This window comes from Artemia franciscana, chromosome 16, assembly GCF_032884065.1.
Source record: "Artemia franciscana chromosome 16, ASM3288406v1, whole genome shotgun sequence".
NCBI classification, from domain to species: Eukaryota; Metazoa; Arthropoda; class Branchiopoda; order Anostraca; family Artemiidae; genus Artemia; species Artemia franciscana.
The window spans coordinates 13,832,258-13,858,584 of record NC_088878.1 but is presented as its reverse complement, the minus strand read 5'-3'; the positions used below and the strand labels follow the sequence as shown (position 1 = coordinate 13,858,584).

The following is a 26,327-nucleotide window of genomic DNA, read 5'->3' as shown; positions in this document are numbered from 1 at the left end:
AGGCTAGGTTTTAGGAAAATGTACGCTGTACCTATTGCATCCTTTTGGTGTAATTTCGCTGTGATAATTAAAAGTGCGACATGTGTCATTATTGTAACTTTTAAGGAGAGCCATAAAACGAAAAGAAGTTTGTCGTCTGAAGTATGAGCCCATGGGCCCATATGCTCCATGGGGAGCATACTCTTAACCAATTTCTTATGCTGTTTTTAGCGGTATAAATTAAATTGAAGTATTCCGTGTGAACTCAAAATTATTCTATTTTATGGTGTATGTCTCCTTTTTCCTTGAAAAAAGGAGACAAATACCAGGTCCTCATGTTATAGCTCCATAAGGTAGTCCTTTTCTCTCATTCTGAATTGCAACAAGACCTGATAAAAAAGAGACATGCGTCACTTTGAAGTTTGTGTCTCTATATCTTCGTAATGTTATAAGAAAGAACGATTCTGACTGCACTATTAGATTCCTCGTCCTTGGTTTACCCATGCAATTGTCATAGGCGAATCGGTTCCTTTATTATCGTGTCACTTTTCAGCGCAAAAATGAGACAAAAAATTGCGAATATTTGTGTGCCGTAAAAGTGATCTGTGCATGAAAATTCATTTCAAGAAATGGGGAAAGTATTTTTTTTACACATTTATAAATAATTAAATTGGATTGTACTTTATTTAGGTTATTATAATCAATTTGTTGATTTGATTGATAGCTATAGATAACGTCGTTTTTCTTTCTAGGAGACTAACTTAAATATCCTCTCTTATCTATTTCCAAACATATTTGGCTTAACTATTATAAGAAGAGCCCCTCCCCCCCCCTCCTGGTTGCTAAAACCCCTAGAGAGTCGGTCAGAAGGACAAGAAAGAGATTTTATATATTTGAACTCATTTTACATTACATTTAACTGAGCATCGTTTAACCGGCCACTTTTGCAATTGTGATTGAAGGCAAAATGAGGAATAGTTCATTTTAGAAAGGTAATATGTAATTTTAGTTCAGGGTATTTAAAAAACTTATTCATTTATTGTATAAAGGTTAATTATTTGAAAATTTTTGACTGGGCTCGGCGTCATGGCTATAGTGCCAACTGTAAGTCAAAGGGAGGAGGAGAGGGTACATGACCCAAGCTCAGAAGAAAAAGATGCCGAAAGAAGATGAGTTTTGTATTCTTATGCTATAAAAATTAGTTTCTCTATCCAAAACTTGTTTCAAGAAGGAGGTTTTACACATCAATTAAATACAACGTACTAAAATTAAAACTCCTCTTGTCTACATATCTCACCTCTGCGAGGAAAGACATTAGAAACTAATTGAGTATGACTAGTATGTTATAGAAGTGATTTTCAGGCCATCAAAAAGACTCCAGTGTTAATGTTTTAATTGAAGCTGTGAGTTGATTTAGGATTGGACTAAATCTTATTTTACCCCCTTTCTCCTATTCGTGTGGTACCAGCACAGACTTAAAATAAACTTGTATTAGGGAACAGTTCCCTTGCCATTATAGGTGAAAGCCTAATAAATCATTCGAGGGACAGTTATAATGTTAAGAAGATTAAATTTTGACTTTTGTAGAAAACAAAATAGAATTATCTTAAGGCCATTAAACAAATTTAATAAAACTATTTATCTTCATAATGATTCATTGCTAAAAGTATTATGGAACTGTATTTATTTCAGCTATAGGAAAAAGAGGTTTAAATTGTAAGATAAAAATAAATATATGACTTTTAAAATTATTTAAGGGTTCCTATTCTCTAGCATATTGTTTGGCTAATTTCAGATTTCGTTGATTATGGGTCCATGTGCTGGTGGTGCTGTTTACAGTCCAGCTTTGACAGATTTCACATTTATGGTAAAGGATACATCATACCTATTCATTACAGGACCAGATGTCGTTAAGGTATGTTTCCCCTCTCCCCTTTTTTTAGAAGTTGCCAAAGTAAATTAGACCCTATGAAATATATGTGCTCTGAAAATGAATATAAAGAATTCAACCCAAATTGAACTTCTGGTTTTGCTATACTAACTGGATTTCAATACCGTATCTTTTGATCATATTTTTTTTTGTAAGATATGTGGTGTCAATATTATCGCTGGATATATGCAATTTTATTCTGAGTATTATATTTGTTCTTAATATATCATAAAATAACCTCACCGTTTTAGCTACTTGTTGGAATATAAACTTTTTCAAACTTTTTTTTTTGCATAATTTGCATCTATTGGCCCCCATTTAAATATTACTGACACATATGTGAAATTAATTTGAATATTATGCGAAATCTAAATTCTATCAGCATCAGCTTGTGTTATTGTAGTTTTGATTGATTGTTGGACAGGAGATTCCTCTGACTATGTTATCACATATTTATGTGCTTAATGACTAAGGAAAAAAGAACAAAAAAAGATTATGCAAAAAAAAAAAAACGCAATTTAACAGGAAAAAATCGTGTTCTTCCTGGCCCTAAAAAAAATCAATTTTCCTGGCCATCAATTTTTTCCTGGCCATCAAGGGTTGTATGAATGTAATTGTATGTAAAGGAACAGTGTCTAATGAGGTATTTGCAGCTTATGTTAAAATATCATCTTTGACTCTAGTTTGTTATTACTACTTAATGCGTTAGAAATGTTATAGTAAAGACCACTTATAGAACTTGGAGACGTAATTATTTATTTAGTCCTTTTTTTCTTTCTCCTCTGTCTAGTTTTCTGTCCATCTATGAAATATAGTTTGCTTGTCCAGTCACAAATAGGTCCTCTATGCTGTGACAAGGGTATAAGTTTATTAGGATCGATATAAAAATAAAAAGCCAACACCAATATTGAAATAGTATAACAAAAAAAGCTGCTTTCAGTAAAAGATCCCGGAGTATATTTATGCATTTGTTCTCTCTATTTCACTCTCTCGTTTTTTTTTTTTTTTGTTTTTTTTTCTTTTGTTTTTTGTTTTTTTTACTTAAATGAAGTATGTAGTATTCGTAAATACGGGATAACGGATGACTGAATAACTTTATAGATTTATATAGGCAATTTATTTTATTTATTTATTTAATTTGATTTCTATTTCCTCAGAAAATACACTCTCTAAGCTTTAGGAGATCCAGTCGTTTCATACGGTACAAATATAATTTTATTACATTTTGTTTAGTATTTATGTACTATTCAATTTGTAAATACTAATCCCTTTATTTTTTTTCAACTTTATGCTGAACATAAGTTAAACAAATGCTTCAAAACAACGTTTTTTTTTAAACTGGTGAATATTGCCTCTTTTAAAGTTGAATTTCTTTTAATTTTAGGTTCCTCAGGTCTGAAGTTCCTTAATGGAACCGCTTGGGATAAGCAGGATTTAATATTGCCGGCGATAAATATTAGATCATGTGACCAGGCTAGTTATTCCTCTTGTATGAAGTTCAACAAGTTTGTCATAAAATTATAATCCCACTCGAGGTTCTTTTTAGTATTTGTATGGTCTTAGATAAGATAAGGTATTTATTTCAAAAATCACTATCGTAAGCCGTGAAGGGCTGAATTCAAGGGCTGCATGTCTGTCAAAAATAGGAAACAGAGGGAGGGGGACAGGAGGAACAAGTAGAAAAATAATTTGCCTGTTGGGGCATGTCTGTCAAAAAGAAAATAGATTTAAAAGAAAATAAAACCATAGAAATAATAAAATAATATAATATAATAATAATGACTTCAAATAGAAAAAAAGGTAAACGAGGTTTTGCAGTGTTTTTGCTGTCAAGCCTAAAAACTCGGTTGTCATCTGCCGCTCTTGCCTATTGGGCATGTTGCAGTATTACAATTATTAATATTACATACAGTTATGTAATTAATATCGTTCGTATAATTTTGTGAGTTAGGGAGCTTCGCTTATAAAAATAAAGAGGCACTTGACAAAAGAGTACCAAAGAGCCAAGGTCCTATCCAAGGGGGGTGTTTGATCCCCCCCCCCGAAATATTTGTCCGACTTGTAAAAACTTTACAAAATGAATATAAACAAATTTTTGATGCGTTTTTTTGAAGTTTTTTTTGTAAAACCATCCGAAAAAAATCCTCCCCCCCCGAAAAAAATCTTGGATGCGGTCCTGTAAGGAGCCCAATACTTGGGCTTACGTAGGACACTGATAATATAATAATGTTCATAACATAAAACATTACAACGGCGATTAAAGATATAGCACAAGTTCATCAAGAAAAATAAGATATATGTACCCTCTAAGTTGCTTGAGAGATAATTAAAGACTAATTATTAAAAGCAAATAAAAGACATCATAAATCGTAGCATTTTAGGCAGTTGTCTCTTAGTAATCTAAGAATTATATCTAAAACTAGACCTAAGAGCTAAAATTATATCTAGTTATACAGTCTTATCTTTAGTCGGTAACGAATGAAGACGTAACATTTGAAGAGCTGGGCGGGTCAAAGACTCATACTACAGTATCAGGTGTTGCACACAGGGCCTTTGAAAATGATGTGGAAGCATTGTTGATGTTGAGAAGTCTAATGGGCTTTCTACCAAGGTCTAATAAACAACCGGCACCGATCCGAGTATGTGAAGATCCATGGTAAGGACTATCTTTCACTCTCTTTTTTTTACCTCTAATGTTTTTACTTTGTTTGTTTTCACTTTTGTTTAACTTCATAATATTTGTATATACAGAATATCCTTTTAATACAGAAATATTTGAGCAAGTCTTCAAAAAATTTAAAGTAAATTCGATTCTCTTTAAGGAAATTTTTACCCTCAAGGCTTCATTACGAAAGTAATGAAACACAAGGGCTCCTAAGAGCTATTACACTACGGTTGCCTTATTATTAACCTTTCATAATAAAAACAAAGTTTACAATGGATATTTTGACTTTAATTGACTTTAACTTGTCTTGTTTATTTATTAAGCACAATAAAAAAAAATAATTGTACAGACTAAAAAGTCACTCGCAATGTATATAAACAAATAAGTTTAATGAAGGGAAATCTTCCCCCTCCCTCCTGTATCAACCCCCCCCCCCAACCCTCTTATGCCCTCTGAGGATATTTCCCTATATGGCATCTGCAACATCTCAAGAAGTGATCTCACTTTTATGGACTACCTCTCTAGAAAACGGCAGGAGGATATTTCCAAAGTTTCATAAACAAAGACAACAAAGGCCTCAAGGTAACAACAGAAAATTAGATTGATAAACTTACTATTGAAGTGTTTGTTATTGACGAGAATTGTATTTACGGGATAATGGATTCAAGTAATCCGAGTAATTGTATGCGGGATCATGAGCTAACGGAAAAGGGTTAAGGGACTGGTGACTAATGCCATGCTTCTGACTAACCCTTCCACTTCATCAAAGCTCCCCAAATGATTCTTGTAAACTTGTTATAAGCTGTAATTGGACAATTTATTGCTCCAACTCCGTTGTTTCTGCAAAGTTTTCTTGGAAATCTCAGAGTTTTTACTAAAAGGAAGGGGTATGGGTACAGCTACACTGACCTGCTAAGCTTTAGGCTGATTAGAAATAAATAAATCAGTCAGTAACAGAGAACGATCCAGAAATTACACAAGAGCCATGTCTCAAAGAGCAATGGGAAAAACACACGATATACGCGTCCTCCGCAAATAAACCAATGGAAAACAATGCTGTTATCCAACAGTGGAAAACAGCTGTGACCTAACACTTGGTATTAATGCTAATCTTGACCAGATCCCTTTAACACAACTAAAGAGGTATTCAGTTGGACTTTCTGGTGCATAAAATGCAGGGGAGTGGGACTTCAGACTCAACCCATATAATTTTATTCTGCTAGTTGCCAACATAACGTTAGTTTGATATAAAACGGTTTTTCACTAAAACTATGCTTCCTTTATTATAAGCAGTGATAAGCCAAATATAATATCACTTCCTTGGCTCTTTCTCAAAGGTAGTTGCAAAACGAAACAAAGAAAAATAAAATAAAACATAAGGACTTACATTGAACAAAACTAAAACTCTGGACTAAGTTTATAAAAGCGTGGCCACAGTATATAGCATGGCCACGGTGCTGCTAAATCGGAAATGGGATAGATTATTAATCAAAATATAATATCCTGTGAGATGTCAACAATAGGTTTTAAGAATAGAAAGTTTATCTCTCCCTATTTAAAAATTTTAATGTGTTTATGAATACACAGAAAAAAAAATATTAAAAGAATTGGTAGTGAGACTTATTGAAATTTTAATAATTGCACCAGCATTCGCCTTTAGATTCTCAAGCCTTTTGTGATTCGCATCAACTGATCTTCCCAGGAACTTTTGGGGGATGGTAGAAACAGTTTTTTTTTAATAATACCATAATAAAAGCCACAAGGTCAGACATTAGGACATTTTAGCTAAATACTCGTAGACCTAACCCTCTCCTAGGAGAATGTTACATTCAGCCATCCACAAACAACAATAGTAAAGTGTGGAGGAGCCCCCGTTTTTATAAAAAGGAATTCTTCAATGTTCTTCTAAATATTAACAAGGATGTCGCGCACCAGACTTATCATTTCTTGCATAGGGTTTTTTAATATGTATTCTCTTTTTTTCCAACACACTAATTTGTGGATCAGGAAAGGTGTTTCTTATAATCCCAGGAGAGGAGAAAAGGGGTTATACTCTGTCCTGAAATGAATCTCGAATTAAACTTGTTTTGACGTTTTTTTAAGAATGTATATTTTATTCGGCAAACTTTTTTGCACAATTATACTAACTTATCCCTAGTTCTGATGGTCAAAGCGTGAGAAATTGCCATAGCGTAGGAAAAAAAATAAAAAATTTCAGGACAGAGTATGGCCCCTTTTCTCCTCTCCAGGGATTATAAGAGACATTTTTCCTGATCCACACATTCGTGTGTTGGAAAAAAAAAATATATAAAAATTCCACGAAAGAAATGAAAAAGAAATGATGTCGATATACCTTTCTGCATTCACAATATCGAGAAATATGAAATTACCCTCAATCCTATTCGAAATTATAAATAATATACTGCTTTCTTTGATGATTGATACCTTGCGACTTGTGGCTACCGTACAAAAGTAATTTGTAATTTGAACAATTTTCTCTTTATGTCCGTCTCCTTTAGATACCTTTAATCATAACCCAAGTCAAAATAGGAATTTTTTTTCACCAATGAGGCTCTAGAAGAAAAAACTGACAAATCAATCTTTTAGACTAATCTTGGGGGAGGGGCCCAGGCATTCATATCTATATTAGCTGTAAGGTGATCTTATGGATGTTGTGGCTATATTCAGCAATTCTATAGGCCAAGCTGATGAAGAATCGCTTAGTGATACCGGACTTGGCACGACGCAAATAATTCGTTGCAAGCTTGGACACACGCATGGTTACGTTTACTATTCTAAAAATGACGATTTGTGGAATTTCTAATCTATGGTTATTACGTCTATTATATTCTTGACATATACTATTACAAGACGTAACACGTACACACGAATTAATATGGTCAATTTTTTTAGGGATCGTGACGTTCCAGGTCTTGATACAGTAGTCCCTTTGGAAACAACAGATGCCTATGACATGATGGACGTGATCTTGAGTACTGTGGACGAGAGAGATTTTTTTGAAATTATGCCAGCTTATGCTAAGAATATCATCACCGGTTTTGCTCGAATGAATGGACGCACAATTGGGATTGTAGCGAACCAGCCAAAAGTTGCAGCTGGTATGTGCCTAGTTTTTAGCATTTGCTGTATTCTTAAATAGATAAAAATCGGTCTAAAATATATGTAAAACCTACAAAATTCAGAATAGGTAATAAACTGTCACTGCTATAAGGGACAAGCTACCAAAAAATGATAAATTGGACTATATAGTACATTTTCCAGAACAAATAGTCATACTGAATCGGTTGGTTAAGTCATTATGCCAATTTTTTCCTTTTTCAATGAAAATATTCGAAAGAAAAATAGTAACGTATTTCGAGTACAGTCTCATATAGTATGTTCTGGAATTCGGCATTGACTTACTTAAGTCTCCTGCCGGGCGCTGCTCGGTGTAGAGAGTGACGTGACGTCTGCCTCCTCCATCCGCTTCGGTCCATAGGGAGTATTTGCTCTTTGCCCTGTCTGATGTTTGCCATCGTCAAGAACTCGGACAGGCTGTTGGACCAGCGTTCCAACCGGCTTTGATAGAGTCGAAATCGTAGATTGTCTTTGCGGGTAGATGTGGTCGTATTCGAAGCAGGTGCCCGAACCATCGTAAGATTCGCTCGGTTTCTTGGGTCGAAAACCGAGACTGCTTTGTGAGCTGCAGGAGCTTCTCATTGCTGTTCAAGTCGGACCACCGTAGGCCCTCGGTCCTCCACCGGCTCTTTGCATGAAATACGCCGACTCGATTTTCTAGAGGGTTGTAGCTGATGCTTGCCATGTCTCAGCTCCGTATAGCATCACAGAGCCGACTCGAGCGTTGAAGATCCGCAGTTTTGTTGTACGACTGATGTTCGGTTTTTGCCAGAGGTCACGATTCAGTCTGCCCATGCCAGAAGACGCTTTGGATAGTCTCACTTGCAGCTCGGGAAGAAGGGAGTCATTTGAAGAAATTATGGAGCCCAGGTAGGTGAAGTCTTGAACAACCTCGATGCCCGTGGTGCTGTCCAGGCTAACTGGAGAGTTAATAGTAGGAGAAGACGGGTCTATGGCCATAATTTTAGTTTGGTTCCAGTTTATACGCAGTCCTACTTTGGCAGCCTCCTCTCATGGAATTCGGAGTGCTTCCAGCAAATGCTCCATGGAGTCCGCCAGAATGGCCAAGTCATCGGCAAAAGCAACACCTGTGATGGTACGATCTCCGAATTTGAGCCCAAAGCTGAAACGTGAAGTGGTTTTTGTCAAAATGTAATCTACGATGACATTGAAGAGCTCTGGGGCCACTGCATATGCTTGGCCCACCCCTGTCGTGATGTGAAAAAAACGGGCTGCGCTGACCTTTTACTTGTACACAGCTCTCCGCCCCATGGTGCAAAGCCTTGAGAAGTTTGCAATATTTCTCAGGTAGGCCAGTCAACTTTAGAATCCGCCAAAGAGCTTCTCGATCGACTGAGTCAAATGCAGCATGGAAGTCGACGAAGGCAATGAATGTTTTCTGTCGGAACTCTGTGGTCTTCTCCACTATTTGTCGAATCGTGAAATTATGCTCAATGGTTGAACGGTCCGACATAAAACCAGCTTGCTCCGGTCGCCGGATTTTTCGAATGATATTCCGACATTAATCCAGCAGGACCATTGAAAACATTTGCCAGAGACTGACAGTAGGGTTATTCCCCGGTAATTGGAGCATTCGCTTCTTAAACCTTTCCTCTTCCATAAGGGGATGGTGACATCCTTCCGCCAATCCTCGGGAATTATCTATGTTTGCCAGATTATAGAAAACAGGTTGTGGAGAACGAGGAGCATTGCAGGACCTCTATATTTTAGCAGCTCTGAGCTTAAGCCGCAGATACCAGCAGCTTTATTATTCCTGAGCCTTTTTAATGCATATCCGATTTCTGGGGACTGGAAGGCTCGTCCGGAGGAGTATCTGTTTAAGGTCTTTGACTGTAAGGTTGGCTGGGACTGTCATTAGGAGGCAGAAACAGGCTAGCATTGTTGAGGAGTGAACCGAAGTGGTCCTTCCATCGCTCAAGACAAGAACCTTCTTCAGAAAGAATTGCCCCATCCCTGGACAGGACGGGACCCAAGGTGAGTTCTATTTTCCGTGAGTTCTCGGAGATGCGTGAATAGGCTGCCCATGTCTTTCTTTTTTGCAGCTAGTTCAATTTCATCGGTTTTCCTTGCAACAAACGGGGTTCTATCCCGGTGAATGAGCCTATTCCGCACTCCATTGAGTCTTCGATATGTGGTCATGGCCCCAAGAAGTCTTGCCTTCCGTCTTTGCTCTATGACTTGCAGTGTTTCATTAGGTAGCCACGATTTCTTTTATGGCCCCAAGAAGTCTCGCCTTCCGTCTTTGCTCTATGACTTGCAGTGTTTCATTAGTTAGCGACGATTTCTTTGGCTAACTCCTCTTGCCAAGCACTAGTTGTACTGCTTCGCTTGTCTGCGGTTTAAAATGCTTCCAGAGATCTTCGGTGCTATTAAGTGAGCCAAGGGGCTCGGAGCACTTCGATATTTCAATATATCCGGGTCCAAGGCTATGTTGTCACCTTCCGTAGCACTTAATTTTCGGGTGGAGGGTCGTTAGCCCAGCCGACACTAGGACTGGAATCTGATTAGAGCTAGATTAAACCTAGGTACTGAGATTCTCAGGGTGGGCTCCACCAGCCACATGAGGTTGCGGTCCTCCTGATCGGAGTGTTTAGTTAGGGGAGAAACCCCATATCCAGAGGCACTTGGTCAGCAGACAGAGTCTTTCGGTCAGCAGACAGACTTTCGTTTATTTCTTTCACTTCTTAATAAATAGAACTGCGTGACTGTTTTTAACTGATTAGAGTAAACCCTGATAGTATAACTCTGAGAAAAAGAATTTCAAAATGGTCTTTACATCTTGCAAAATCTCGATTCCGCATTTGTTCCCTAGTAGCACAGATTGAGCGGCATATACTGCTCTGCTTAGTATGAAAAGACGGCTGTCAATCATTTTATATTTTAGTTCTTAACTATTTTAAGTGCCATAGAGCCGATGCACTTTATTACTGAAAAGGAAAGCCATGCTTCCGTTAGAAAACAACTAGAACTATGAACTAAATAAGACGTATCACTATAGGTTTATGTTCTCTGTGTAATCTTAACTGTCTTATTTTTCGGCTGTCCTACGGTTCTGATTCTGAACATTGAAAAACAATGTTTCTTTTATCGGTCCATTTCCGAAATTCAGCTTTTTCAGTCTGGTGAATTATATTTAGAAAATTTGGTGTTCATGGTTTTTTGACACCGAAAATAGTTTGACAATAGTATTTCCATATTTTTTTTAAACAAGCTTAGATCCCTCCCCGAGAAAATATGTAAGTAATATCATAATTATATTTTCCATGATTTGTACGTATAATTATAAATAATTATGATATAATTATATTTATATGGTTTTGTAGATTGAAAAAACATTAAAAACTGTTGAAAGCACCACATTTTTTTTTTTTTTTTTTTTTTTTTTTTTTTTTTTTTTTTTTATAGCATGCTTAGATCCTTCTCCAAGAAAAATTCTAAATAAAATCCTAGTTCTGGCTCGATGAATAGATATATTTTAGACTGTCCTTTAGGTGTAAGTTACTGGTGCAGGACCATTCCTCGTCATAAAACTCTTTCTTTTAGAGGGAGCATATAGCTTAAGTGGAAAATTTATTTGTCGTCAAAAATATTGGTTCTGAAAACGAAATTTTCATGGTTAAGAGGACTTTTGATAAGTCTGTTGACATTCGACTTTCCTTAATAAAGAAAACCACAGCTCACTCAGGAGTGATTTGTAATCATAGGCAGCGCAATATTGTTGCCTAAATAAAGAATGATGTTGGTACAATTTAGTATTCATTTATTTTTTTATTGGTTCGTTTAAGACCAGGGCACTTTGTATCAAAGGAGCTGTCGTAGAAACTTCGAAAAGGGCTCATTCGATTGAAAATTGAAAGTGCTAGTGCCCTTTTTAATAGTCGAAAGTGATTGGAGGACAACTAGAACACGCTCATCATTTCCCAAAACATATCAAATCAAAGTTTCCTGGCCATTTTGTTCAACGTAGTTGAAAGGTCCGGAAATTACGTCTTTGAGGATGACAAATCCCTAGCCCTCAGGGCAAGGGTCGTAATTTATGTCCTGGGAGTATATGAGGTTTTTATAGAAAGTGTGGTCATATAAAAGGAGTGTTGCCTTTTTGGATCCGACTAGACAGGCAAAAGGTGTACTATTGGACCTACTAACCCCTCAAGACGCTATTGCGCACATCTGGGTCCTACGCAATACTATAATGCACTTGTTTATAATGTATTGGCATAGTAAACCTGTTTTTTACGCAATAGGGGCTTATTTGTTTGCTTATGCAAATGAATATTCTTCAAGATCTCTTTGGTTGTTATGTTAAATGTTTAAAAAACCCGCGAAGGCCAGGAAAGAAACCTTATGGGGCCCCGCCAAATCAGTGTGTTAACGTAGACGTTACATCATAGTTTTTTATGGTTGTTTTAAAAACCTAAGGGTGTAGGGAAAAACCTTCAGGGCCCTCCCAGGCAGGGACATAGTCCAAATTTATCATAACCCAACATTTTTCTGCTTCATACACAGAGCCTGTGATCTCATTGTTGTTAATAAACAAAGGCTATTTCCAGGAACAAGGAGCAAAGATCCTTAGATCCTCCTGTCCCTCCAGAGGTGCCCTGGGTATCCAAAAGAAGCCACCAGTCATCCCTCATGTCCACTGCAGCAAGAAAATCTTCCCACGCCGCTTGAAGGGAAGCATTTATGTTTCGTAAGTCCGTCTGATAGATGCGCCTCAGCGTATTGCGCGGCCTGCCTCTTCTTCTTCCCTCTTTTTACTATTGGACCGTCGCTTTTGGGATCCGGGATTCGTCCACACAAAGTAGATGCCCCAGATATTTCCATTGACGTGTCCTGATGACATCAATCACTAAGGGTTGCCTGGTCATCCGTGTCATCTTCTCATTAGAGATTTTTTGTGACCATAGGATGTTTAGTATTCTCCGGAGACATGTATTCTCGAAAGCCAGAATTTGCCTTTCCTCTGTTTTATTCAGATGCCAGATTTCAGAAGCATATAACAGGACGAGGATGACGTTGCTATTGGATAGACGAATTCTGAGTCGGAGGGACAAATTCTACGACCTCCATGCCGGTTTCAGTCTATCGATTGTACCGGAGGCCTGTTCGATGTGGCATGATGTGTCTTTTTCTGTTGATCCCGTATTTATCACTGTGCTCTCAAGGTATTTAAATTCTAGAACCTGCTCAATGTCCTGGTTATCGCATCTGACGTGTAAAGGTTCATCCGTTACTGCCATACTTTTGGTTTTATCAGCGTTGATTCTTAGTCCCATAAGTCAGCCTCTGTCACGTACAGCTACTAGTAATACTTGTAGTCATTGTTTACAGGACTCAATGAGTGTGAAATCTTCGGCAAAGTCTCAATCATTAATTTGATGTTCTACGTTTAATTATATGCTTCTGGTGCCAGAGATACGGAGCAGAGGGTCCGTAGCAGCAGATGCTGCTCTTCTTTCAAGTACTTGTCGAGTGGGCTCTGTTTTCTGTGGAGGATTATTAGTGCAAGAAGTTTACCAGGCATGGATGAGAGACTAATGTCTCTCTAATTCCCACGTAGTGTCTTATCGCTTTTTTGAACAGTTTTATGAGTACACTGCGCCTCCAATCTGTTGGTACTTTTTTGTGTTATCCAAATTTTTTGGAACAGGGACAGCTATATAAATATGCATGAACTGATTGATGCCTCTATCAACTCCGCCGTGATAAGGTCTTTAATTTCTTCGCGGTTGTTATTAATTTGTCAAGAGTCGGGGGTTCTGTATTGATGTCAAGCTTCAGGATAACTATATAGGGTACGTCTAGAAGCTCATCAGACGGTGGTCTATTCAAAAGCTTTTCAAAATGGTTGGCCCATTAATAGCCGATCGCTCAGTGATGAGAACACCAGCAGAAGTTCTTACAGGTCCATCTAGAATCCGTTTTTCGTCTACTATTTCAATTGTTAGTTTATAAAAGGTCCTAGAGTCTCCTCTCATGACTCTATCTTCAGCTTGCATTACTTCTTGCTCAATGTAGTTTTACTTATCTGCCCGTGCACTTTTCTTGATTTTTTGTCGATCCTCCTATAATCGCTTTGTTTGTGTATTTTTACACTTGGTACATGAGAATCTAGGAGTTGGTTTTTTATATTTTTCCTTTTTGCGATCAGGTCCCATGTCTTTTGGGAGAGCCATTCATCATTCAGTTTCGGACGATACCCAGTTATTGATTCCGCCACTTCTTGATAGCATTACTTCATATTCTCCAATATTGTTTCACTATCTACATCTTGGGGCAAAACAAGGGTTTCAAACTTATTGACTAATTTGACACTAAACAACGTATTCATTTCTTTGTTTTTTAGCTTTGCTGATGCGAAAAGTGGTTTTGCAGGTGGTGGGCAACTTCCTGTATGCTTCTATAGTTTCAAGAGAATGGTGGCTATCATTAAATTGTGGTCGGATCCTACATCTGCTCCTTTATAAGCTCTGACATTCTGCAGACTTGAGTGCCATTTCCTATTTATTAGAAAATGATTAATTTGGTTTCTTGTTCGACAATCAGGTGAAGTCCAAGAGTATTTATGCATATTTGGATGAGGTAAAAGAGTTCCCCCTATCACCAGATCATATAAAAAGGAAAAATCAATCAATAGCTCCCCAGTATCATTTCGCTCTCCAATACCATGCTTTCCGAGGACCTCTGGACAGAAAGTGTTATCATTCCAATTTTGGCTTCAAGATCTCCGAAGAGGTATAGCACATCATGTCTTAGTATGTCTTTAAAAACACTTACTAATTCACTGTAGAAGCTCTGCTTATCCTCCGTGGATGCTTCATTCGTGAGGGCATAACATGCTACTAGGGACAATTTCTCGTGGGGACAGAAGAATCATGTTTTTGGCATAAGGAAATCTGAAAAGTGAAGAGCTAGTGGAAATAATATCAAACTGCTTGTTTTGCCTACAATCACGAATCAACGACATATTGCTTGGGGTACACGCACCTCCACCGATTCGTGATTTAGCGATAGCAAAATTCCTTCAAAACTGGCTTTGGCCTTTGTAAAAAGTGCTACTGCCTTAGGATCTTGTACTAATTCTCCGCACATACTTGAAATGTTTGGACTTTCATCTCTTGTATGTAAAGTAAATGGAATTCCACTCTACAATTTATTATTTGACAAATCCTACAGGATCCTATATGAATTGACTATGAAATCCCTAGATCGTGATTCAAAACTATTTAAAAATGGTATAACCGATTAAATGTTTGCAAAAACTCATGGTATCATTATAATGGATTTTTCCGGTACTCAAGATATGAGTATTGTTCGAACGGGCACAGTGCGTTTAGGGTGTACCTTTGCCGAACCATTGGAGGAGAGTATAGCATTAATCTCGCTAAATCAATTTGAAACCTATTTGGAAATTATTCCTGATGGCAGTGTTCTATTAGACTTGGCACCATGAACACAAATGGAATAATCAATGTATTCAATTTGGATCCCTATATGTTGACATACATATCCTATTGAATACCTTCGGGTTATCTTGATCATATTCAAAGGGTTATCCATACCCTTATCATTGTTAATAGTTGTCTATCGACTGTAAAGACGGGACATTGGCAATGCATATTTCAATCAGCGAAAAATGTGTAATTTTCGGCCCTCTTGGCCTACCGTATACATTCTACACGCCTCACATCAAAGACTTTCTTGAAAGGAGTGGAAAATCTACTGTTCAAAAGCGGAAGCGAGTTCAAAATTTATCAACGTAAAGCTGCGGTTTTCATGAACTACTATATTTTATTTTTCGATGTTGCGGAAGCTAGACGATGAAATTTGGCAGGCGTATCAGGGACTGGACCAGATTAAATTAGAAATAGTCGTTTTCCCGATTTGGCCATCTGGGGGGGGGGAGTGGGGGACCGGTTAATTCGGAAAAAATAGAAAAAAATAAGTATTTTTAACTTACGAACGGTTCATCAGATCTTAAATGAAATTTGATGTTTGGAAGGATATCGTGCCTCAGAGCTCTTATTTTGAATCCCGACCGGATCTGGTGACATTGGGGGGAGTTGGGAGGGGGAACCCTAAAATCTCGGAAAATACTTAGAGTGGAGGGATCGGGATGAAACTTAGTGGGAAAAATAAGCACAAGTCCTAGATACATGATTGACACAACCGGAACGGATCCGCTCTCTTTGGGGTAGTTAGGTTCGGGGGGGGGGGGTTAATTCTGAAAAACTAAAAAAAATGCAGCATTTTTACTTACAAACGGGTGATCGGATCTCAATGAAATTTGATATTTAAAAGGATATCGTTTCTCAAAGCTCTTACTTTAAATCCCGACCGGATCTGGTGACATTGGGGGGGGGGGTTAGGAGGGGGAAACTTAAAACTTGGAAAACACTTAAAGTGGAGGGATCGGGATGAAACTTGGTGGGGAGAATAAGCACAAGTCCTAGACACTAGATTGACATAACCGGAACGGATCCGCTCTCTTTGGGGTAGTTGGGGGGAGGGGGTAATTCTGAAAAATTAGAAAAAAATGAGGTATTTTTAACTTACGAACGGGTGATCGGATCTCAATGAAACTTGATATTTAGAAGGATATCGTGTCTCAGAGCTCTTACTTTAAATCCCGACCGGATTTGGTGACATTAGGGGGGAGTTGGGAGGGGGAAACCTAAAATTTGGAAAACACTTAGAGTGGAGGGATCGGGATGAAACTTGGTGGGAAAAATAAGCACAAGTCCTAGATACATGATTGACATAACCGGAACGGATCCGCTCTCTTTGGGTAGTTGGGGGGGGGGGTTAATTCTGAAAAATTAGAAAAAATGAGATATTTTTTAACTTACGAACAGGTGATCGGATCTCAATGAAATTTGATATTTAGAAGGATATCGTGTATCAAAGCTCTTATTTTAAATCCTGACCGGATCTGGTGACATTGGGGGGAGTTTGGGATGGGGGAACCTAAAATCATGGAAAACGTTTAGATTGGAGGGATCGAGATGAAACTTGGTGGGAAAAATAAGCAGAAGTCTTAGATACATGATTTACATAATTGGAACGGATCCGCTCTATTGGGGGGGGGGGGGGGGGGTGTTAATTCTGAAAAATTAGAAAAAATGACGTATTTTAACTGACGAAGGAGTGATCGGATCTTCATGAAACTCCATATTTAGAAGGATCTCGTAACTCGGATCTCTTATTTTAAATCTCAACCGGATCCAGCGTAATTGGTGGGGGGCAGTTGGAGGGACTGGAAATCTTAGAAAATACTTAAAGCGGCGAGATCAGGATGAAACTGGATGAGAAGAATAAAAACCTGTCTAAGATATGTGACTGACACAACCGGACAGGATATGCTCTATTTGGTGGAGTTGGGGGGAGGGGTAATTGTGAAAATTGGGGTATTTGTAACTTACGAATGGGTGACCAGATCTTAATGAAATTTGATATTTAGAAGGATCTTGGGGGGAGTTGAAGGGGGAAACCGGAATTCTTGGAAAACGTGAAAATTGGGGTGTTTTTATCTTACGAATAGGTGATCGGATCTAATGAAATTTGATATTTAGAAGGAATTCATGTCTCAGAGCTCTTATTTGAAATCCCGACCAGATCTTTGACATTGGGGGGAGTTGGAGGGGGAAATCTTGGAAAACACTTGGAGTGCAGGAATCGGGATGAAGCTTGGTGGATAGAATAAGCAAATGTCCTTGATACGTGATTGATGGAACCGTACTGGATTTGCTCTCTTTGGGGGAGTTGGGAGCAGGGGTTCAGTGATTTGGCGAGTCAGGTGCTTCTGGACGTGCTAGGACGATGAAAATCGATAGGCGTGTCAGGGACCTGCACAAATTGACTTGATAAAGACGTTTTCCCAGATTTGACCATCTGGGGGGGGGGGGCTAAGAAGAGAGGAAAAACTAGAAAAAATTAGGTATTTATAACTTACGAATATTTGATCGGATCTTAATGAATTTTGATACTTAGAAGGATATCGTGACTCAGAGCTCTTATTTTAAATCCTGACCGGCATTAAGCCTCTTATTTTCCTTTTAAATCAATCTATTTATTCATAGAATTTTGTTAGAGCTCATCCCATATGATCTCTTGGCTCTTAGCTCTTCTTGCCTCGTCTCAAGTGCCATATGAGCTCTTTGCTCTTGTTTTTCTAATCATACCAGGGTAAGTATTTTTCCGCTGATTTTGACTGAATTGAATTTCCATGACTGAGCTTACACGGCTTATCTTCTATACATTTTACATGGATTGCATAATATACACGTTTCAATATAGTCATCAAAAATAGTACAATTCTCACTATAGTACATCAATTATAGTACAGAAAAATTGTGCCTGAGTTTCGGTGCACTGCGCAGTTGAAAAATATACTTTATTTTAATGTACATTTCATAAAATCATGTGTAGTAAACTTTGAGCTGGAGATACTTACTTATCTTTTATGTCTTCATAATATTTTTTGTTATTATTTTGCACTGGCCCTCCATAACTGATACGAAATTAATAACCCCGCACATATTGGCTTCAAACTTACTAAAGGGCTCATAGGATTAAACTTTTTTCCGTCACAAAAACACTCTTATATTAGATATAGGCAATAAAATAAACAATCTGTTTGTAGCAAACTAGAATTTATCTCTGTTATGAATCTGTTGAATGAGATAAGGGGGACAACTTTTTACAAATAAAACTACTTTCAAATTTTCATTTTCTGGTCATAAGGACTTTTTTTTAACTTTGGGCAAGATTCCCTACGGTTTGATTAATTATACGAATACATCCGACAAATCGCCCGGTCTTAATAGTTTGCGACAAAACTGATAAAATTTGAGAGAGAACTCAAAGTGTTTTTATTGAAAATGTGTGCGTGTAAATTCAGGGTGAAATGATATACATCTTTGTGTTCCTTTAAGGTTGTTTGGACATTGATTCATCAGTTAAAGGTGGTCGTTTCGTCCGCTTTTGTGATTCTTTCGATATCCCAATCATCACCTTTGTTGACGTTCCCGGTTTCCTACCTGGTACTGCTCAAGAATATGGTGGGATTATCCGTCATGGAGCTAAGCTTTTGTATGCCTATGCTGAAGCTACTGTACCTAAAATAACTGTTATTACAAGAAAGGTATGGTTTTTTTTTTAATAGCGTAGATTATACCCATAGAGATCAAGGCAGATTATTTTTAGACAAAGTAGATTATTACCAAGGAATTTAATGTTGTTTATTTATACAATCTAAATCATTTTTCTTTAAAAAATAACTTATTGCAAGGAAGGTATGATAGATTTTTTTTTAGATAGGGTAGATTATCTCCATAAAATTCAAGGGAAATTATTTTAAAACAAAATAGATTATTACCAAGGAAGATATAGATTTTTTTTAAATAGCGTATATTATTCCCATAAACGTCAAGGCGGATGATTTTAAGAAAAAATAGATTACTACCAAGGAACGCAATGTTGATTATTTTATAAAATCTAAATCACTTCTATTTAAAAAACTAACTTATTACAAGGAAGGTATGATATTTTTTTGCAGATAGCGTAGATAATTCCCCTAAAAGTCAAGACGGATTACTTTCAGAGAAAGTAGATTATTACCGAGGAAGGTAAAGTTGATTAAATACAAATTCAAAATCTTTTTTTTTACATACAAGACCGGCAACATCTTAAAACTATTTTTCGCCATAATAATTGATAGGTAAGGACAAACAGAGCGAAAATCAATACAATATTACATTCTCACCAGGTAAAACACTATATGACACAATTTCTCTCCTACTTCAGATTTAAAACGTTGTAATAAAAGCGGGTGCGAAACTTTGCTCATATCTGGCAAGTCGCAGGACAACTATTTGTAATTAGGAAACAAATTCTATCGCTTGGTGAGGGAGTCTAGGTTTGAGGGGATGACAAAAAGGGAAAAATGTTGCAGGAGTAGGGCTGTCTTTAAAAGGATAATGCGAGTTTTGCAGATATTTGGATGGTGATCAGAGAAGGTTCCAAGTTTGTAACGCACAATCCCGAGGCAACGCTTGACAAGGAACCTTAGGCTCCCTGGATTTGAGCCCTAAGGCCCTAAAATGAATCCTTATCAAGAAGTCTGACTCTCATAAGGTCAGACTAAAGTTATGTACCGGACAATAATACCTAATAAAGGAAGAGATAAAAATTTTGTAGTTATAGAGGACATGTGGCGAAGGGTCTCTGTATTTAGAACGACCTTTAATGACGGATGTACCAAATTTTCGCCTTTTCTTATAGTGTTGACTTGGTCATTGACGTGGATGAGACCTCTAAAGGTGAACTCCCTAATTGTAACGAATACAACATAAATTAACAATTTCCTACCGGATTTTAATTCAGTGGAATCCAAATTAAATCGCTGCTTTTTTAGATTAGGTATATTTGTGATCAGTCTAATGGTGCTAAAACTATTTTTTTTGTTGAAAATTTGTGAGTTTTCAATATGCTAGACCCGTGTTCATTATAGCTTATTGCAATCAATTGTAGTAAGCTGTATTGAAAACAGAGTGGGTATGCCAATGATGGCTGCGATTTGAACGTTAAATTTTTTAGGCTTATGGTGGTGCTTATGATGTTATGTCATCTAAGCATTTACGTGGAGATAAAAATTATGCATGGCCAACTGCTGAAATTGCTGTGATGGGTGCCAAAGGAGCTGTTTCAATTTTGTACAGAGGCAAAGAAAACGTTCAACAATACGAACAGGAGTACATTAAGAAGTTTGGTAACCCATTCCCAGCCGCTGTTCGAGGTAAGGTTATTTTGTACTAGTCAAACTAGCGATAGAATGAAAACCCTGTTTTAAGTTAAGTTCTGAATTTTGTCAAATTTAACTTTGGAATCCAGATTTAGCGCCCACCTTTATGTCAGGTGTAGCTTAAGATCTGTCTCTCCAGCTTGCTGACTTGTATTGAAAATAGGTTAATAAGATTTTTCTTTTTATACGGAGGTAAAAGTGTGCTCTTTTTTATACATGTATCTAAAATAAAATACTTATCATTTCTAGATAGGGAGATATCCTAGGTAGACTTTGGAGATTGTCGCTTTAAATTTCACGCTTCAGTTGGATTTCCCATGACGACACTGCTTGGTTGTTTTCATTCAGCAAATTTATGGCAATCTGTCAAAGCCTAGCATTCGTGAAATGGATTTTTTTTATAGATCTAGCGTGTAGTCTTGTATTGTCGTAGCACGTACAATACAATAGCGTAGTACGTAGTACGTAGTGTCGTACGTAGTACGTAGTACATACGTACAAATCTGTATTGTCGTAGTCATCATGTACTTCTTTTGATGTTTGTTTGCCAAATTCTAATCAAGCAACTATAATAAATATTTTAAAGGACCTTATTGAAAGTACCAAGGACATCAAAACAAATATCCCCCTTGTGCCTTATTAGGTTTATTCATACCTGAAGACCGTGATTAAAAAAAAATCACAAAATTATAAAGTTTTGTATCACATCAAGGCAGTACCACATCTTTACCACTGTTGCCGCTTTTTACCACAAGTAAAACTAATTAGTAATGCTTGATAGCGCTTTTCGTCTTTACAAATTCAAACATTAACAATACATTGATTGCCCCTCAAAGGAAAGCTACACATTCTTAAGCTGTTTGGTACCTGTTTTTAGCTTATTTTGCTGATTTTTTCCCACATTTCTTCTTTTTAAATTAGGTTCCTGCTACTACCAAAAACTATATAACCGTATATGTAAGTCTTGTTCTTTATTGAAGATTGGATTCCTGGTTTTCGCTAATTTTATAAGATATATTAATATTGTATAAGTTTATACTTTATCAATCGAAAAATTAGATCTCAATTTTCACTTTCCGCGGTTTTGAAAATATCCAAAGGGATCTAGTAATTTCGTTTTAGGGAAAAAGGCATGATGATGGCACGAAATAACTGTCAACGCTCTTTACGCTAAAGTAAGGAGCAACATTAAAAATTAAGACGAACAGAAATTATTTCCATATATCAGGGGGTAAGGCTACTTCGGAGCCCCTTGTTCGTTACGCTTTAGTATTTAGTGCTTTAAAAAGCTTCTTATTCCAAATGTGGAATTCCAAATTTATTCCAAATGTGGTCCTTGTGCTTCAGAAGTCGTTCTTAAAGAACTGGGACAAAAAAGTCAAACTTTAGCGTGAGAATCAAGAGGTTTTGAAGGGGGAAGCCCCCCTTATATATGGAATAATTTCAATACAATGTGGGGTACCGGCCCCATAAGCCCTCTGTTTCCTATGGTGATGGCAGAAAACAGCTGTCTATGGGCTTATCAATCGTAATTTTTTTGCACATTGTAATTTTTTCGCTATTTCACTGTCAGTTGAAAAAGCTTAGTTTGTATTTAAGATCTGCTTCTGTGATTCCGTTTTTACGTCGTCATCATCATTGTAACGTTTGCCCCTGAGGTGTTGTTTGAGGTGGAGAAACGGATGGTAATCATTCGGCGCAAGATCACGACTGTATTGTGGGTGATCTAGAACTTCCCAGCCAAAACTGTCCAACAAATTACGAGTCTGACCAGCAGTGTCGGGTCTTGCATCGTCTTGAAGAAGAACTATTTCCTTTGTCAGTATGCCAAGTATTTTTTTGTTTTGTTTTTTAATCGCTCTGGAGATCTCTCTGAGGGTTAGGCAGTATGCTTCTGCATTGATAGTGGTTCCTCCGTTGCATGAAGTCGACCAAAAAACACCATGCCTATTCCCAAAAACCGACGCCATGATTTTTTGCTGGGTGAAACGATGTTCGGCCTTCAAATTTCCAGGGAAATGTGTGTTTTATTCCATGTTCTGTTGCCTCAATTTGGGTGTGATATGCGAAAACCATGTTTTGTCTCCAGTTCAACGGGTTGCCACCTCAGTGCCAACCGTTAAAAAGATGACGACGACGTAAAAACAACAGTGAACTCTTGGTTATTGGAGCCGGTGGCAAGTTCTATAAAGACTTTACTTTAAAATTAGTTGAGAGTCATCATAAGTGTCTCAAAAAGCTTGGTAACTATGTCGAAAAATAAAGTATGCACTTTCTGAAAATAAATTTACTATTTTAAATAATCTTTCATTTCGCACTTAATGCTCAAACGAACCTTAATTAAAAATCGCTAACAGCTTGGCTGAGGTTGGCTTTTTATATTGAAAAAAGTCCTAACAAAATGGCCAGGGAAATAATATTTTAGAAAAAATATGCCAGGGAAATAATATTTTTGAAAAAATATTCAATGCAACGATTAAGTTTCCTAATAAGAAATGTAAATCACTACCTGGAGAACGACATCACTGTTAAAGTTTTTTGCATCATTCCTTCTTCTACTTTTTTTCTAGCCTTGCCTTTAAATTGGTCATATATAAAATAAACCCATAAAAGCGATTGAGATCCGTCTCTTCGTATAAAAGAAGCAATTCTCCAGGACTCAAGTCAAAAAGGTTATTCAAGCCAAGAAAAAGAAGAAAAATAGCGTGCATGCTAATATAAAAGTTTAAAATACAAAAAAAAAACACCCAGAGAATAGCTGAACTCTGAGTTATATTTTATCCTAAGTGCAAAAATCTTGTACTCGGTATCTATACTCGAGTACAACACAACAATGGCTTTGTGTATAGCTACGTGCAGTCAAAATTGGATGGGACGATCCAATTGGATGGGATAAGCCTAATAGATTTTTTGTCGTGGTATAAGAAATAGCTATGTGCGATCCAGAAGAAGGGGTACTGAAGAAAGAAGAGCAAATGAAAGAATTACAGAAATGATATTAATCCTGCTTGTGCTTGTAGCAAGACCTTGCATTTTCCGCCACACCTGGCATCTGAAATTATGATGTTTCGTTAGAATTTGTTTAACCATAAGTTCCATAGACTTACGCCAGGAATGATTGACTCTAATTGACTATGTGCACTTATTTCTTTCGTTCTAGATTGACACAAAATTATTTATATTCAAAAGCCTTCATTGAAGTCTAGACATTAAAAAAGAAGAGGAAGATATGTAAAAAAAATTTTTTGAATGTTATTTAGACATGAGCTTCGGTGGCGATGCTCCAACAACAGGATACTCACAAGTTAAATATATATAGAATAATTTAAAATGGCTAAGTTGTAAATTTAGCATCACTCATTACTATTGTTTAAAAAGTACCTTTGTTAAAAGTTTTGTTCTATGTCCCAAGTAAAAGAGACGGATTTTTAAGAAAGTAAAAAATTCCTTTGAAACTAAACTATTTCATTTGTTTTTTTTTTTTATGGCCCATAATGTGCGTTGTATATTAAGTAACTGGATCGTCCGCTTATTGAGTATGAATGTAATGAATATTAGCTATATTTTTTCTTTCTTTTTTGTTTTACACCAGAAGATTTTTTCGTAACTAACATTTATTCAGTCGAATAGCCTGTAAGGGGATTAGACAAAAGGTGGATCGAGACTTGGCGTGGCAGACAGTGGCACAGTTTGGCAGAACATAGTACAACGTGACGCTGAGTGGCACAATTGAGTTGTGCATGGATAAGACTTGTTGTTTTTATTATTTCCCTATGGTGGTATATTACTGGACAAGTTTTCACTGGAATCGAGTCTGTTCCTTAAAAGATGGAAGCTAATAATGGGAGTTGGGGTTCTGTAAGAAAACAAGTACGCTCCTGATAACATTCCATTAGCTGATTGGAGAATATGTTTTGGGTGAACTGTTTTCGGTTGCCATTTCCCATATCCTTTTTTGGGCCATTAATGACTTGAAATCAGTAGCGTCGTTTTTAAGGTGACTAAAGCGGTAACTCTGAGTGGAATGGAAACAATTGGTGTTCGTCAGTGTATCTGGCAAGCACCTACGCCGGGGGGTGGAGGACCACCACAAATCCAGGAATTTCCCAAATTTCCTCGCACTTTTTAGACGATAAGCAAATTCTGTGTTGATTTTACTGGGATAAATGATGCATACTGTGTATTTTTTTCTATCCCCTCCCCCTAAAAATTCCCGCGTATATGCTTCATCTCGGAATCTTTTTACTTAATGCTACGACGACAGTGTAGTAATGTTAAAACAAAAGACATTGATTTAACAAAAATATGATGAATAATCTTTGGTTTTCTCTAATTGAATTCTAAGGGATTTCTGTCTTTCTACAAGAATTGTTGTAAATTTTGACCAACAAGTGTGTTGCTGTGAATCAACAATTGAGATTCTCAAAATTCAACGTAGGACAAATAATATCTGTAACTTCCTTATTATTAAATTATTTTGGACTGTTTCGGTGGTTTTATGATTCCCTCTATTTGTTTATGCAATTGTTGAGCCTTAGAATTATTAAATGCATCTAATTTTTAAATTGTTCGTTGAATAATGCATTTTATAATTCACGACCTAGAATTTTGTGAGGAATATGTGTCCCATAACCATTATTACCAATTGTTAGTACTAAATGGCATGGCGGAGACACGCCTTAGGTTTTTTTTTTTTTTTTTTTTTTTTTTTTTTTTTTTTTTTTTTTTTTTTTTTTTTTTTTTTTTATTCTGACTTCTTCCTCGGGTAAAGATAAAGAAAAATCAATTTTCTTTTTTGTTTGTTTTAGGATTCGTTGATGATATCATTGAGCCACGAACTACTCGGAGACGTATCTGTGAGGACCTCGCCTTGCTTTCAAACAAATCCTTGAAGAACCCGTACAAGAAACATGGCAACATACCCCTTTAATTGTTTTACATTTGTCTTTCTTTCATTATATATGTAATTGTTGGTTCATATTTCGTGAAACTTTAGAGCTGATCTTGAGATCAAAGGTATGTCTTGATTTTTGCAATTTTTATTTTTTTTAGTTTTTTATATGTCAAGGTGAATGGACTTGTCAATTATCGGTTTCAAAAGCTATACTATTGTTACTAATAACAACTAATTACAAGTCAAGCTGCCTGGTCAATCTAATCTGGTCAATCTAATGTCAAGCTGCCTGGGGCCAACACAATGCTTCTCCTCTATCCGAATTTATTCAAAGCCTCCCTCCACACCCTTCCAAGAAGTTTCCATTTCACTAAAATCTTTTCTTAAGACATCCTCCCCACCCCATTCAGAGATGACCTGCTTTTCGTTTGGTCCTAGATGGTTGGCCGACAAGGACGATCTTTGGTAGTATCTCATCCTTTTTCGCAGAAAGTGTCCTAGCCATATCAAATTTTCCCCATTATAGCCTTAGAAAGTGGGAATGAATCATATTTTTCATACAGCTTAATGTTTGAGATATGCCTAGTCATTCGGGTACCCAAAACAGACCATAAATGATTTATCTGGAAATATCTAGCAAATCCTCCTCCGTTTTTCTGAGCGCGCACGCCTCAAAAACATGCTTGATCACTGTCATCACTGTAGCTTCTGATACTCTAATCTTTATTGGCAGACTTATCTTCTTATTCTTCCAAACTTTTTTCAAGTGTGAAAAAACATCCTGCTCCTTGGTTATTCCACTTTTAACATCTTCATTGCACCAACCTTCTTCACTAGTAATACTACCTAGGCAAATGAGGCTGTCCACTTGATTTTTATTCTTGCTTACCAGAATCAA

At 36.9% G+C, this 26,327-nt stretch overlaps 1 protein-coding gene across 5 annotated transcripts in view; it reads left to right on the top strand.

The window, feature by feature from the left end:
- LOC136037103 (propionyl-CoA carboxylase beta chain, mitochondrial-like) overlaps positions 1-25,513 on the top strand; it is a 51,384-nt gene extending 25,871 nt beyond the window's left edge. For all 5 annotated transcript variants that reach the window (XM_065719562.1, XM_065719561.1, XM_065719563.1 and 2 more), the window contains exons 6-11: positions 1,775-1,894; positions 4,378-4,565; positions 7,488-7,693; positions 18,668-18,876; positions 20,331-20,529; positions 25,344-25,513. In XM_065719562.1, the coding sequence (XP_065575634.1) occupies positions 1,775-1,894; positions 4,378-4,565; positions 7,488-7,693; positions 18,668-18,876; positions 20,331-20,529; positions 25,344-25,465 (1,044 nt within the window). In that variant the 3' untranslated portion in view covers positions 25,466-25,513. The remainder of the gene's footprint in view (positions 1-1,774; positions 1,895-4,377; positions 4,566-7,487; positions 7,694-18,667; positions 18,877-20,330; positions 20,530-25,343) is intronic.
- Positions 25,514-26,327: the final 814 nt, after the last annotated feature.